The sequence below is a fragment of the Mustelus asterias genome, chromosome 4, assembly GCF_964213995.1.
Source record: "Mustelus asterias chromosome 4, sMusAst1.hap1.1, whole genome shotgun sequence".
Taxonomy (NCBI): Eukaryota; Metazoa; Chordata; class Chondrichthyes; order Carcharhiniformes; family Triakidae; genus Mustelus; species Mustelus asterias.
The window spans coordinates 124,400,664-124,415,320 of NC_135804.1; the positions used below are offsets into that span (position 1 = coordinate 124,400,664).

General features: G+C 38.4%; 2 protein-coding genes across 2 annotated transcripts in view; both read left to right on the top strand.

The window, feature by feature from the left end:
- Positions 1 to 8,673, top strand: part of LOC144492970 (fatty-acid amide hydrolase 2-like) — a 37,528-nt gene extending 28,855 nt beyond the window's left edge. The window contains exons 8-11 of the mRNA XM_078211697.1: positions 2,715 to 2,834; positions 3,224 to 3,335; positions 6,170 to 6,364; positions 7,402 to 8,673. Of these exons, the coding sequence (XP_078067823.1) occupies positions 2,715 to 2,834; positions 3,224 to 3,335; positions 6,170 to 6,364; positions 7,402 to 7,577 (603 nt within the window). The 3' untranslated portion in view covers positions 7,578 to 8,673. The remainder of the gene's footprint in view (positions 1 to 2,714; positions 2,835 to 3,223; positions 3,336 to 6,169; positions 6,365 to 7,401) is intronic.
- A 5,520-nt stretch (positions 8,674 to 14,193) lies between these two features.
- Positions 14,194 to 14,657, top strand: part of LOC144492971 (interferon alpha/beta receptor 2-like) — a 42,778-nt gene continuing 42,314 nt past the window's right edge. The window contains exon 1 of the mRNA XM_078211698.1: positions 14,194 to 14,311. The gene's annotated coding sequence lies outside the window, so the exon portion shown is untranslated. The remainder of the gene's footprint in view (positions 14,312 to 14,657) is intronic.

Consider the following 14,657-nt stretch of genomic DNA (forward strand, 5'->3'; position numbering starts at 1 on the left):
TAGAAAAGTTACATTAACTACCCTCCCAATCTATAGAAACTGTTCCAGAATCTTGGAAGCTGACCACCAATGCATCCACTATTTTTATGGCCACTTCCTCATGTACCCTGGTATGTAGATAATCAGGCCTTGGGAATTTATCAGCCTTCGATCACATCAAATTCCCCAACAGCATTTCCCTACTACTGATTTCCTTCAGGTCCTCTCTCTCACTAAACCCTGTGTTCCCCAACATTTCTGCTGTTATTTGTGTCCTCCTTTGTGAAGACAGAGCAAAAATATGTATTTAGTTGGTAAGCCATTTCTTTGTTCTCCTTTATAAATTCCCTTGTTTCTGACTGTAAGGGACCTATTTTTGTCTTTACCAATCTATTTCTCTTCGCAAAGCTTTAGCAGTCAGTTTTATGTTCCCTGCAAACTTACACTCATACTCTATGTTCCCCTTTTAATCAATCCCTTTGTCCTCCTTTGCTGCATTCTAAACTACTCCCAATCCTCAGGTCTGTTTTTTTTAGTTGAGTATTTTGTATGTCTCTTCCTTGAATCCAATATTATCTCTAATTTCCCTTGTAAGTCATGGTTTGACCACCTTTCCCATTTTATTTTGTGCTAGACAGGAATGAACAATTGTTGCAGTACACCTAAGCACTCTTGAATGTTTACAATTGTCTAGTCAGCATCATTCCTTTAAGTAATGTTCCCTAATCCATCATAGCCAACTTGCATCTCATACCATCGCAATTTCCTTTATTTAGATTCAGGACCCTAGTCTCAAAATCAACTACGTCACTCTTCACCTTGATGAAGAATTCTATCATATTACAGTTGCTTATCCCCAAGGGGCCTCCCATAACTAGATTGCCAATTCATAGAATCATAGAAACCCTACAGTACAGAAAGAGGCCATTCGGCCCATCGAGTCTGCACTGACCACAATACCATCCAGGCCCTACCCCCATATCCCTACATATTTTACCCGCTAATCCCTCTAATCTACGCATCCCAGGACACTAAGGGGCAATTTTTAGCATGGCCAATCAACCTAACCCGCACATCTTTGGACTGTGGGAGGAAACCGGAGCACCCGGGGGAAACCCACGCAGACACGAGGAGAATGTGCAAACGCCACACAGACAGTGACCCAAGCCGGGAATCGAACCCAGGTCCTTGGAGCTGTGAAGCAACAGTGCTAACCACTGTGCTACCGTGTCGCCCAAAATTATTCCTTTCTCATTACACAATACCCATTCTAGGATAACCTATTCCTGGTTTCTCACGTAGAACAGGAAGAGTACACCACCGTTTTGAGCTCCCTTGCCTCCCTTTTTAAAATGCTTTGGGAAAATATTTAAAATCAAATAATCTAGGATCCTTCTTCCCTGGTCCTCATTAATACAAACTATAAAATACAAAATGAAGACCTTACGACTATAAGTAATACTGCATTCATCAAATTAACTGCTTCCACTTGCCTTGGATCACTTTTGAATCCTGACGTCATCTTGGAATCTCTGAAGTTCAAGCTAGCACTGTGTTCTCAGTTTCGCTCTTCCTGCACTCTTTTGTGCTCCCGGCTTCCAGTCTCGCTCTTTTGTCCTCTTGGCTCCGCTCTCCATGATGGGATTTGAGCTCATGATTTCAGAGTATTAGGCCAGGACTTTGGATTAATATTCCGGTGTCATTACCACTATGCCATTGGCTTCACTGTATAATTTGCCAATTACATGCTATTCTGAAAGTTTATTATCGTGTTTCTATATTGTAGTCTTCCTCTATTTTAACTACACTCCTGACTTTGGTGTTTTCTACAAACTTTGAAATTGCATTTCAGATTCCAAAGTCATAATTGTTTATGTAAATGGTGAACAGTGGAATCTTGTGCCCCTTCCTTGCCAATCTGAGCAACTATCTTGAACCACTACACATTCTTCTGTTTTGGAGCCAGCTTCCTAGCTGTTTTGCTACTTGACTCCTAATTCCACATGTAATAATAGATTCATGACCTTGGTCATGAATCTATTATGCACTAGGTTTTCAAAGGCATTTTTGAAATCCAAATATATTATGTCTCCCATATTACCCTTTCTGTTACCTCATCATTGAATTCAATAAGTTTGGTCAAATATTGGAATCTGTACCGACTAGACTTGTATTTTCAGTTTCAGGATGCCTTTCTATTCCATCTTTGCATAGGGATGCCTTTCTATTCCATTCTTTCCTACCACTGATGTTAAACTAATTGGACTATAGTTGCCTTTTTATATAAAGGAATTATGTTAGCTGTCTGCCAGTTCTCTGGCATGATTCACTTTTCTGTTTTTTTTTAACATCTGTGTAATAGTACATCTGCCATCTGTTCCATAACTTCTTTTAATATGTAGGGATGCAAAATACCTAAACCATGAGTTTTATCTTCATGAATTTGATTAGTTTATCAATTATCTCTCTTCTCCCCCACCCCCCCCCACCTTTTCTATCTTAAGAAACTTCTAAGTCTGAATTAAATTAATGATGAGGGTGTTGGTGAGTTTGAATTGTCTAACAATTCCATAATTTAAATCAAGAATTTTGCAGTACCTTAAATACCATGCTTTTAGCTAAAAATATTTTTACTGACTCTTTCTGTTTACAGCTGTCATAAATATTATCAGCTGGTAATGTAAATCTTTATTGCACATTTAATGTTTTGGTGCTATATTTTGGGATTTTTTCAGTTAACTGAATATCTTGAAGTGCAGTTTGGTGTTCAGGTACAGCAAGTTCAGATCCACAAGATGAAGTATGCTTTCCAGATTTGGTCAGCAATGATGTCCTCCCCAGAGACTGATGGCAAGGTACAGTTGCATTTGTTGTTTATGACGCTTGAGGAATTAATAGTATTTTGTTGTCTTTCCTCTCTGAAAGAAACCCTGAAGTTAAACTTTTAAAATAAATGCTGAAATTAAAGGTGCAATTGTTCAATAATCTCAGAGTTTGAAACAAAAACAGTGAATTTCTCAATTTTTTTCTTCTTTCTCAAGTTTAGTTTTATAACTCAGCATCCTATTTGACCTGGGAGTGAACCTCCAACCAACCATATCCTTTCCATCACAAAGACCGCCTACTTCCACCACCATAATATTGCCCATCTGCACCTTTGTCTGAGCCCAGAATTAAAACTTTGTTTTAACTGTAAACTAAAAACAAAAGGTATATTGTTAGATAACAGTCTATCTTATTACAGGAATCCGAGTCTTTCAAAGATTTGATGGCAGATCGTGGGAAGGAGATAAAGCCACTGTGGGAATTAGTGAAAAAGGTTCTGGGACTCTCGTTGCATACACTTCCTGCTATAGGTAAAGTTTACCTTGGCAGAATACAGTTAATCTGTGTTGTAATTGTTATGTTTATGATATTGCAAACATGGTTTAGACTTCTCATTGAAGCAAAAATGAAATTGGGTGGGATTTTATGGCCTCATGTACCAAAATCGTAAAATCCCGCCCAAGGTCAACAGACCTTTCCTTGGCCAACCCATCACCTGCTCCGATTCCCGTGGTGGATGGGGTGGTAAAATTCCAGCCGTTGTCTTAAGTAGACTTGTAACATTAACTTTTTACTGAGGTAGCATGCTTGCAGGGTCCACGATTTTAGAAGTACTCCGGCAACACAGTGACACTCCTGAGACTTCAATGTTTCAATCTTTTAATATTAAGGAAAACCAGATACTCAGGTACTTATAGCATGAGAAATTAGCTGTGGGGGAGTGAGAACGTGCACAATTTGCTGTTGATTTTAAAATGAGGCACAATAAACAATGTTACATATCTGACTAATGACTTCATTCAATATCTGAAATCATTATCTCTGGCAAACTGCACCCTTGTGTTAACTGAATATTGGTGAATCCAAAAAGTCTTTGGGGGGGGGGCAGAAAATATCCTAATGAATAAAATGTACTCTAACTCTTATAGTGAGGTCCTTTTCTAAACCTGCTGCATCATGATTTTTCAAGCACAATGTTGAGTATCAGGGTTTGGAAGAATTTGGTTGTACCAGAAATCTTCCAATAACGGTGTCTGCCAATATAGTTTTAAAAACTCTGCTCCTACATGATTTTCATCATTGCCCTCTCCCTTGCGCACACACTTGACCATTCCAGTGTTTACTTACCTTCTAAGATCAGGGTGTCAACCAGGGTACACGATTAACTCAGATCTTGGGCAAATAAACTGCATATTGCAGTGCATTAATATAGTTGTTCCAATTTATAGTTCAGTCAACGTGGCCCTTCTCTGAACCCATCCTGGTACACTATCTGTAAGTACATTATTATTCAAGGTGTGAAACTGGCTGAGGAGGAATAAAGATCATTATTTTATGAAGCCAATAGTGAATGAGTTGTTATGGATTTTTCATTCAAGCAGTGAGAGCTGGAAAAGTAGAAACAAAATTGAGTGAAAACTCGTTTAAACTCTTGTGGAAAATTTAATGAAAAGAAAGTATTGCAAAGGTATTAGGGGGCAGGGAGGAGTGTCAGTAAAATCCTAAAATGAGGATAATTGACAGAAGAGAGGGTAAGCAGACATGGGAATGCTTCAGATTTCTGCAGTAAACCCTTTCTTTATAGTTGTAACGTGCTACATTAGAAACTGCACCTGACAGCTTTGAGTAGTGATTGCAGTATTAGAGTTTGTTTCAGTATTTCAATGCATGAACTAAAAGGCTGGTTGGTTTAGGGAGCATGGAGAAAATTCTCTGGAAGTTGCAGGTTATTGCAAATTAAAATACATGATTGTGTGTTAGAAAGCCCAAAGTATATTATGAAGTTAGACTGGACCCCAACTTTTTTGTTGGCATTAGTGTGAAGATAAGGTGTTTCACTCCAGGTGTGATTCTGTTGACACCTTGGAAAGCTTTTCTCAAAATAAACTTCATTTTTAACAATGCAGTTCACATATAACAAATGAATTAGCTTGAAATACTTAAACATGAAGATACAATTCTTAATTGCTAATGTATCTATTGGTTCAAATTTAAGCAATATTCCTCAGACTTAAATGCCCCTTCAAAAAAATCAGTTGGCAAACAACCCAGGTTTGTGTGTTGGTATTTGGGCTGCTGCCAACCAAGCCTTTGAACACTTCTGAAGATAGAGATACATCTGTCCATTGACATTCAAACAGCAACCGCCAGAGAGAGAGAAAAGGAAACACCTCTTGTTTCATTTAGGATCAAGCAGAAACTAACTGTTTTTCCCCAATGAGCTTAGCTACACCCATTCACATGACTGTCCCTTGTCAATCAACCTAATTAAACTCTACTCTGAAACACCAAGGGAAAACCACGCATAAACACAAATGCATTCACTCACCCTATTATCTAGGATCAATTATCCTCCTGCATCCTCAGCATTGGGTTCATAGACATATTGGCACCAAATAAACAGAACTGAATTTTAAACATATCCTTCACAAAAGCATAATACAAATACATTTTTTAAAGGCACAGTATCGCCACAATGTCTTTATTTTTCCCCGTTAACTTGACAGATCTAGACTAAAGGATGTGGAGGGTAAATTACTTTGAAAAATGTTTTGTAACCGAATCCAAATTTTAACTAAATAAACTAACCCATGACCAGCTTTTATGCAAGTAAAACGCCACATACATTCTGATAAAATGACATTGCAGTACTTAGTTAGTGGCTATGTTTGTAACTTGTCTAAGTGGACTCAACAGTAAAATCCTAAAATGAGGATAATTGACAGAAGAGAGGGTAAGCAGACATGGGAATGCTTCAGATTTCTGCAGTAAACCCTTTCTTTATAGTTGTAACGTGCTACATTAGAAACTGCACCTGACAGCTTTGAGTAGTGATTGCAGTATTAGAGTTTGTTTCAGTATTTCAATGCAACTGTGACAAACAAATGTTTTTTGTAAACTGGGGTGGGCGTGGTGCCTTCAGGTGGCAACATTAGCAAATTGAGAAGATTTTTTAAAAATTCTGAATTCATGACTATAGGCAGAATTTGTTCTTGCAAGACCATCAAAAATGATTGGACACAGTAGTCTTGAGGTACATTTTTGTATCAGTAACATGCTTTATAATTTTTTAAATAGCTCTGCGAGTTAATTGAAAACTTGCCTGAACTACCTGATGTGATGTGATTCGTGTTTCTTACTACAGGTCTTGGTATTGTGGAAGATTTGGCCAAAGTAAATCAACAAAATAATGTTAAACTGATGAACATGTGTCGGAACCTTCAGAATGAGTTTTCCAGCCTACTAGGGGATGATGGTGTATTTTTGTACCCATCCCATCCAGTAATTGCACCCAGACACCACCACCCTAAACTTATGCCCTTCAACTTTGCATACACAGGTAAGTTGAATTGTTTTAAGCTATAGATCTCAAATAAAATTGTGGAAATTTACAATGTAATTTTTATACAAAAATAAATTTTATAGCTTTTGTCAAAAATTAAAATACGCAAAATTCAAAAGCTTTGATAGTTACCATGGTTTGTAACACCCCCTTTGGAATCAATCATACTTGGTCTGAATTAAAATGTACAGTACTTAATTTACTATTTCATTCCAAACTTGTGCATGTTATCAAAATATATTGAGGCAATTAATTAAGGCAAATTGTAAACTTTGGACAGTTCACTTGCACTGCTGAAATTTTTATACACTTGCAATTTTTATTTTTGCTGACATCATGTTTGTGCCCAATAACTGCTGCTGAACATGCCAATATATTTCACAATTGGCTGTTAGTTTTTAAATCACATTCCTAGCCAAAGCATAGTATGAGCTTCATTTTCTGTGAATTCCAAGTGTCAGGAGACACCCTTGCATTCTGAAAGGCTACACACAAATTGGTAATTTAGGAAGGCTATTCTAGTTGTAAGCCACTGTGTGCTTGAAGTGTTTCCTGATCCTGAGCATTTATTTTGCCAGTTAGTAAACTTGTTTCCTTGTTCCTGATTGCAGCTTAACTTGGTTCTTTTAAGTTAATCTTGGTAAGAGAACCTGAAGTATGGCTCAAATCTATTAACAGTGTTAGTTAACACACCTTTCAGATATTGCCATTTGGCACCATATGCATTAATAATAGTTTTTTAATCCTTAAAGTTAAAGACTTAAAAATTAGAATGACAACATATCAAACCTCATCAACACAGTGCATTAATTCTACTATCATGGCAGCTATCTGTATTTTGAATATCTCAGTATTTTTGATTTGACCAATTTGTTTGCAGATCATTGCAGACCTTCATTGTTCGGAGTGAAGAGCAACTTTTCATTCATTTCTGTGTTATGTTTTCTGAGCCTATTTCCTGGGTGCATTTTGAAATCTAGGTAAGGTGCATTTAAAATAAATAAATTTAATATGTTTGTCATTTCATCTTCCAGCAATTTTCAATGTGCTTGGACTGCCAGTGACCCAGTGCCCCCTTGGGTTAAGCAAAGGCGGGCTGCCTCTTGGAATTCAACTTGTAGCTAATCACCATAATGACCATCTCTGCTTACGTGTGGCTCAACATTTAGAGTGTGCTTTTGGTGGATGGCGAAATCCAGGAGCACCCTGAATAAATGTTAATTTAATCTTCTTGCTGCTTTAGAAAAACAAAGGAGTTTTCTTTCTGTGTCCACTGCTTATTTAATTCATGATAGCAAGCCAGGATTGAAGTATGGATATTTTCTGTAATAAAGTTAAAAGATTTATGTCTTTAAAGCGATATTATCACTTTGCTATAGGATTGTTTGACATATCTATGTGAAACTTTCAAAGATATTGCTTGTAGCTCACTAACTTTTTACTGACACTTGTTAAGACTAAGTCTGCACACTGTGTAGGGTAATTCCTGACTGTTAATGGTGTAGAATTGTGTTTAGTCATTACTTTTAGTCTATGTATAACTTGCAAATGCAACTTCAATCATGCTAGATTAATTTTAGAAGTTTTCTTCTGAGAACATGTGTAACTCTAGAATTCTTGTACAAAATGCAGACTTGGACACTTTTTATACCTTATGTTGTTCTGTCATTAAAAAAAAAGCACTTTTCTTTAACCACCAACTTCTCGAACCATTTTCAAATTGATATTTTACTTGCAATCTCTATAGTTCAGTGGAACATGTTTTTCATACTGCTTTTCTTTCAATGTGGCACAACAATAAATGTAAAATTGGTGAGTGATGCTGTCTCAAATAAATCTAGGAGAGGTGTTCTATTATTTTAAAAAAACTTAATAAGCTACTTTATTGAAGCCGTGGAAATCTAAGAATACACAGTTGTGGATTTGCTCTGGCATTGCACCGTTAACTTTGTTTACTGTGTAACAAAGTTCTGAAAATGTAAATTTTTATGTTGATATTCTGATGGCCAGTTTATATAATTTATAAGCAATAAAGATACTTTAAATGAGATGTTTCTGTATTCGTTCCTTGATGAAACCTCAGTTAATCATAACCTGGTCTTAATTGAGTCTTACCAAATCAAAGCCATACTTCCAGAAATTCAACAGACAAGATTAAACTTTGCTTATCCTTCTGTACCTGCAAGGATTTCCATTCTTCAATTACAGAAGCCAGATGGATGTCACTGCACAGTGTTATGTGCTATCCATACAACATTATCTATATTATGTAATTGCATTAAAGCTTCCTGTAGCATTTCTACTTATAAACTTGTTTTCATCTAAAGATTATTATCACACATACATATTCTAAGTTAAAATTTATCACTTGTTAAACCAGGACTTCTGGAGCACCTTTGGAGGTTGTGGGAAATTTGTTCTGTTCTCACTGATATAAAGTACAATATCCATCAAGTTTTGATCCTGTTTGTGTATTTTGGGAAGGAGATAAAAGTGGGCTGTGTGGGATTGGAGGACTGAGGTTTCAGCCATTACCACCAAGTCCAGCAAAAAACACATCTTCCCCTCACCATCCTCCCCCCCACCCCCCCAGGTTAGCATTCTGCAGGGACTCCCTCTGAGACCCTGGTCAACTGCTCATCCACTTCCTATGGCACCTTCCCTTGCAGTTGCAGAAGTTGTCCCTTTTCTCTCCTCTTCTCCCCCCCCCACCCCCTCATCATTCAATGTCCCTGTGGTAACTTGGCCACAAAAAGATAACCAAACTCGTTGTGATATTCAATCTTATAAAAATATCAAAATACAGGACAGCATGGACTCCGAATTGGAGGCAGTTAATTACACCGGTGCCTTATGATAAGACATGACCTGCGAAAACCTGCACTACCAATGACTTCACTTGCATATGCTCATGCCTGCTAAAGACATCAATACATAAATTCAAATAGGAAGATGCTTACTATAAGACCTTAACAGTCCAAAACATGCCTTTCAGGTGAAGCAACATTTCATTTGCAACTCCTTCAATTTAGTCTACTGTTTTTGCTGTTCCCAATGCAGTCTGCTGTACATTGGGGATACTAAACGTACACTACGTGGCTATTTTGCAGAACACCTTAGCTCAGTCTGTAAGTATGACCCCAACCTTCCTAATGCTTGTGTTATAAGAGCAGAAGCTTCAATGTGCTTTACGGAGACTGCCCGAACCACAAGTTTTTAAAAAAATTTTGAATTTGGCTAGGATGAGCATGATATGTTTCACTTCAGGTATGATTCAACAATCCACTAGGAAGGTTTTATCAAGCAATGTTTATTTCAGAATATAGTTAACATGTATAGTAAGAAAATTAGCAAGAACTTTTAACAATTACAAACAAAAAGAAAACCACAATAATGTATTAACACTTAATTGAATATTAAAGCTGTTCTAACAAACAAAAACCTTTTAACAGGCTTAATATAGCATAGGTTAAATCTCACGACTGGAAATGGGTCTTTTTGATGGCTGCACTTGCCTTTCCGAAGGCAAAATGTTGCCTTGAGATAACCAGCAGAATTTCCAAATAGAACAAGGAGACAGAGACTTCAGCTTCTTTCTTGCTTGATGCCCCTGCTCAAAACTAAAAAACTAAACTGCAACCTCAGAACGCTCAAATCTGAAAAACTTAAACTCACTGGAAAGAAAAAAAACACATGACCTTTTCTCCTAACAATGCAGGATCGTAAAACTAATCAGAGTAAACACAAACAACTTCATTTAAACTAAGAACCAATAAAAAGACTCATCATAGTCAAGCCACCAACAATGATGTCACTGAAGCTATGAGCTAAGAAACCACTGAAACTGTGAGACCTATAGAAATCATGTTTTTAAAAAACTTTCTTAAAGGGACACTAATGTCACATACTTGCCATTCCAACTCATCATCTTGCTCTCGTGTCTCTATGTCCATTCTTGGTCTGCTGCAATGCTCTAGTGAAACCCAATGCAACCTGAAGGAGCAACGCCTCATCTTCCGATCAGGCACATTACAACCTTCAGGATTCAACACTCAGGTCCAACAACTTTAGACTCTGACCTTTCTCTTTCATCTTGACCCTTTTATATCTAAAACATTTGTTGTCCCAATGCAAAAACCCTCCACCACTGAGCCACCTGTTACTTGTTCATTAGTTTTGTTTTCACAGAGCACTGACCTTTGTTCTTCCATTAACATTTTGATATCTTTCTTTGATGCCAATACTAGCACCTTCTATAGTCCTTTGCACTGCCATTAATGCTTCCTCTGTCTCGTGACATACACCTCTTTGCTGCAGTTTCTCCTAGCTCCCACCTATCACTGACTTATTCTGCTCCAGCTGCTTCACCTCCTCAAATAGAAAATAATCTATCCCATTTCCTCCTCTCTTTAGCTCTGAAGAAGAGTCATAAGATATAGAAATGCTAACTCTCCACATATGCTGCTGGGTGGGATTTTCCGGCCTCACTCGCTCTGAAACCAGAAAATCTCACTGAGGTCAACGGACCTCACCTGCTCCAATTTCTGTAGTGGATGGCAACATTCCGGCTGCTGGGTTTATGCAGCATTTCAGATTTCCAGCACCTGCAGTAATATTATTGTAACATTTTGACTGCAAGGCTGAAAGTTCTATTTTAAACTTATTTAACGCTTATTAAAGAATTTCATGAATGCTTCGAACAGTTGAGTATTAGAATTCCAACAGTAATTCTCAGGCGTGTAAAACATGTTACCACACTTAGCATGCTGGAACATACTTTAAATGTGATTCATTACCACAACTGGAATGTATGATTATCTTCCAATTATTCATTAGCATAACGCTGACTGACTCATAGTTTGAAGTGTACTGAAACTTAGGGATTCACTTTCTCCGATCATTTTCAGACACTTAATGCCCAAATTTGGGATGAGATTTTAACTCAAACGAATCTCATTCAGTTCCATTGAATTAGAATCGGACCCTTGCGTTTTGGCATCACCATTCATTTACTTCATTTTCTTTCCAAACCAAGTGGTGTCCTCCTAAATAGGTCTTTTGCGATTTACTCATTAAAGAAGTTCTGATAAAATATTTTCTGTTTATTTCAGATTTGTGGCATCCATGGGTGTTTTGCATTTGTCCCCAGCATCATTTTGATTTGATTTGTTACTGTCACATGTATAGCACACAGTGAAAAGTATTGTGTCTTGCGCACTATACAAAGCATACCGTTCATAGAGAAGGAAATGAGAGGGTGCAGAATGCAGTGTTACAGTCATAGCTAGGGTGTAGAGAAAGATCAACTTAATGCCAGGTAGGTCCATTCAAAGGTCTGATGGAAGCAGGGAATAAGCTGTTCTTGTGTCGGTTGGTACGTGACTTTTTCCCGACGGAAGAAGGTGGAAGAGAGAATGTCCGGGGTGCGTGGGGTCCTTAATTATGCTGGCTGCTTTTCCGATGGTAGTCAATTATTTTGTAAATTGAGTTCGTGCCTTTATATGCCCTGTTTGTGAACAGAACTCCCACTTACCTGACGAAGGGGCAGCGCTCCGAAAGCTTGTGGCTTTTGCTACCAAATAAAGCTGTTGGATTTTAACCTGGTGTTGTGAGACTTCTTATTGTGCTTTTCCGAGGCAGCGGGAAGTATAGACAGAGTTAATGGATGGGAGGCTGGTTTGTGTGATGGTTTGATGAAGATGCACTCATGATTTCCTCATGCATTTTGCAGCACCCTCACCTGGCAGTGCTTTATTGAAAGTATAACCAGCTTGTTTAAATATCACCTCATCTCAAAAACTTTTAGTTTCACAGTAAATCTCTGTTGGCAGATAATTGTCCATTAACATGACCTGAATAGTTTTCTGCTGTATTTTGTGATGACTTTTAAGGGAGTTTTATGTTTTGTTGGAATTGAGCCTTAAATTCGGAATAGCACAAAATACTTTGGCTTGTGTATTGCTCGGATATTCCCGACCAAATGATTGAAGGCTCTCCAGTTGCTGAGGAAGAAGAAATTACCTCCACAAGTGCAACCTATATTAAGAGTATCATATCTACAACTGCCTGTTAATTTTATTTTCTATTATTTATATGAAAGCGGTACAGCAAATTCAGCCAATGGGGGGGGGGGGGGGGGGATAAGTTTGGTTAAATGCGATTATCCGAACGTTACTGAGTTGTTTAAATCCAGTGTTAGCTTCGTAGAAATTTAATTTTGCAGATCTCCTTCCAATTACTATGCATTGAATGTTGTGAAATTGCTGCATTTGCAATTGATACAAACGTAACCTGCCACAGATACCCGGGGCTCTTAATTATAAGCGTTAGCACTCTTAACAATGCCAACCAACCTCTGACACATAAAATCCACTATGTGGAGTACCATTCATTCGGGTTATGACTTACCTTTTCTTCCCACAACTTTTTTTTCTGTCCTTAATCCAATCTTTCTTTCCACTTCTATTTCCGTTTGTACCTGATGTGTTGAATTCATTGACTCTATCTCAGTCCTTCTGTTTATTTGACAATCTTTAAATCTGATTCGTTAAGATGCACAGGCACTCGCTCATATCGAAGACGCTCTGATTTTTGGCATTTTGCCATTATCAACGTTGCGTCTTGACATCCGAATGGGCGAACAATTTTGAGTATAAGTCCCATGAGATCTCCAACAGATAATGCCACAATACAGAATCTTTTGAGAACCACCTTTTGAACGGGCAGACTGGCCTTCAGTTTAAGTTGGCATCCTTTGACACCTGGTTACATATATAGAAATCATAGAATCCCTACAGTGCAGAAGGAGGTCATTCGGCCCATCGAGTCTGCACCGACCACAATCCCACCCAGGCCCTACCCCCACATATTTTACCCGCTAATCCCTCTAACCTACACATCCCAGGACTCTAAGGGGCAATTTTTTTTTTTAAACCTGGCCAATCAACCTAACCCGCACATCTTTGGACTGTGGGAGGAAACCGGAGCACCCGGAGGAAACCCACGCAGACACGAGGAGAATGTGCAAACTCCACACAGATAGTGACCCGAGCCGGGAATCGAACCCGGGACCCTGGAGCTGTGAAGCAGCAGTGCTAACCACTGTGCTACCGTGCCGCCCGAAATACAAATATATGAAGGTCTCGTCTTTTTAACCTTGCCCCTTGCCTGAGGTGTGGTGATCCTTGGGCTAAATCATCACCAGTCAGCTCTCCCTCCTCAAACGGGAGAGCAGCCAATGGTAATCTGGGACTATAGTCACTTTACTTTGTATGTACAGAAACAGCAATGAGGATTGGACATTCAAAGAGTGCTACAAACTAAAATCAATGAAATTGCGTTGCTTTAACGGCGTCAAGGATAATTTTAAGGAGTGATTTGCAACAGCCTGAGACTCTAATGCAAATTCTCTCGTTAGCTCCGTATTTCACTCCAAGATCTGGGGATCATTACATCACGAATAACGAATTCCAGCAACGTGACAACGCTTTAAAAAAAATCGAATACAGTACATACACCCTGCTATATGAAGGTCATAAAGGTGGTTTAAACTTGTTCTCATTGATAGCTAAAGAGAAATTATTAGAGAGAAATACAAAGTCGTCTACGATAAGAGCAACATGGATTTTAGATGAAAGCAATCTTTATTGAAACGCCAGAGACCCGCACTTAATATCCATTGAATAATGCGATGTGATAGCTACCTGTAGCTGCACAATACCAGGGGCCGCCTCCAGGTATTTTGCAATTGGGTTTTGAACTCCCAATGAGTGGCACCGTGACATTAGCGGCACGCCCAGAGGCGGAGTACGTTTCACGGAAATGTACAAGGATGAGACCAGGGCAACGAAACTTCAAGGGGTAGCTTCTGGCGGAGCTGATATCGGGCCGGCCAAACACAGCCATGGGTCGTTGCTTGCCTGAATGGACACGCTGAATTTCAAGGTAAGACACTTGTGTTGATGGAAACAATCCAGTCTGCCCATTTGGGAACTCTGACTCCAATTACTTTGAAAGAGAGAGCTTCTCCCTGGAAATCAACCGTAACCGATTCTATTTGTAAATGAAGAATGTTGGGAGAATTTGTGAGGGCGATTTTTATTTAAAAGAAGGGAATGGAAATAGATTTTCTTCCCCACTACCTTTCAAATCCACCAATCATTTCTCGACAGCTGTCTTTTTACGTCATTGTACTTGGAACACAATTAAACAGTCCCGTTTGGAAACCATAAACAATGGATATCTAGAATTGATTTGGAAATCGAAGCTAATTAAAATTGTACAAAATGTA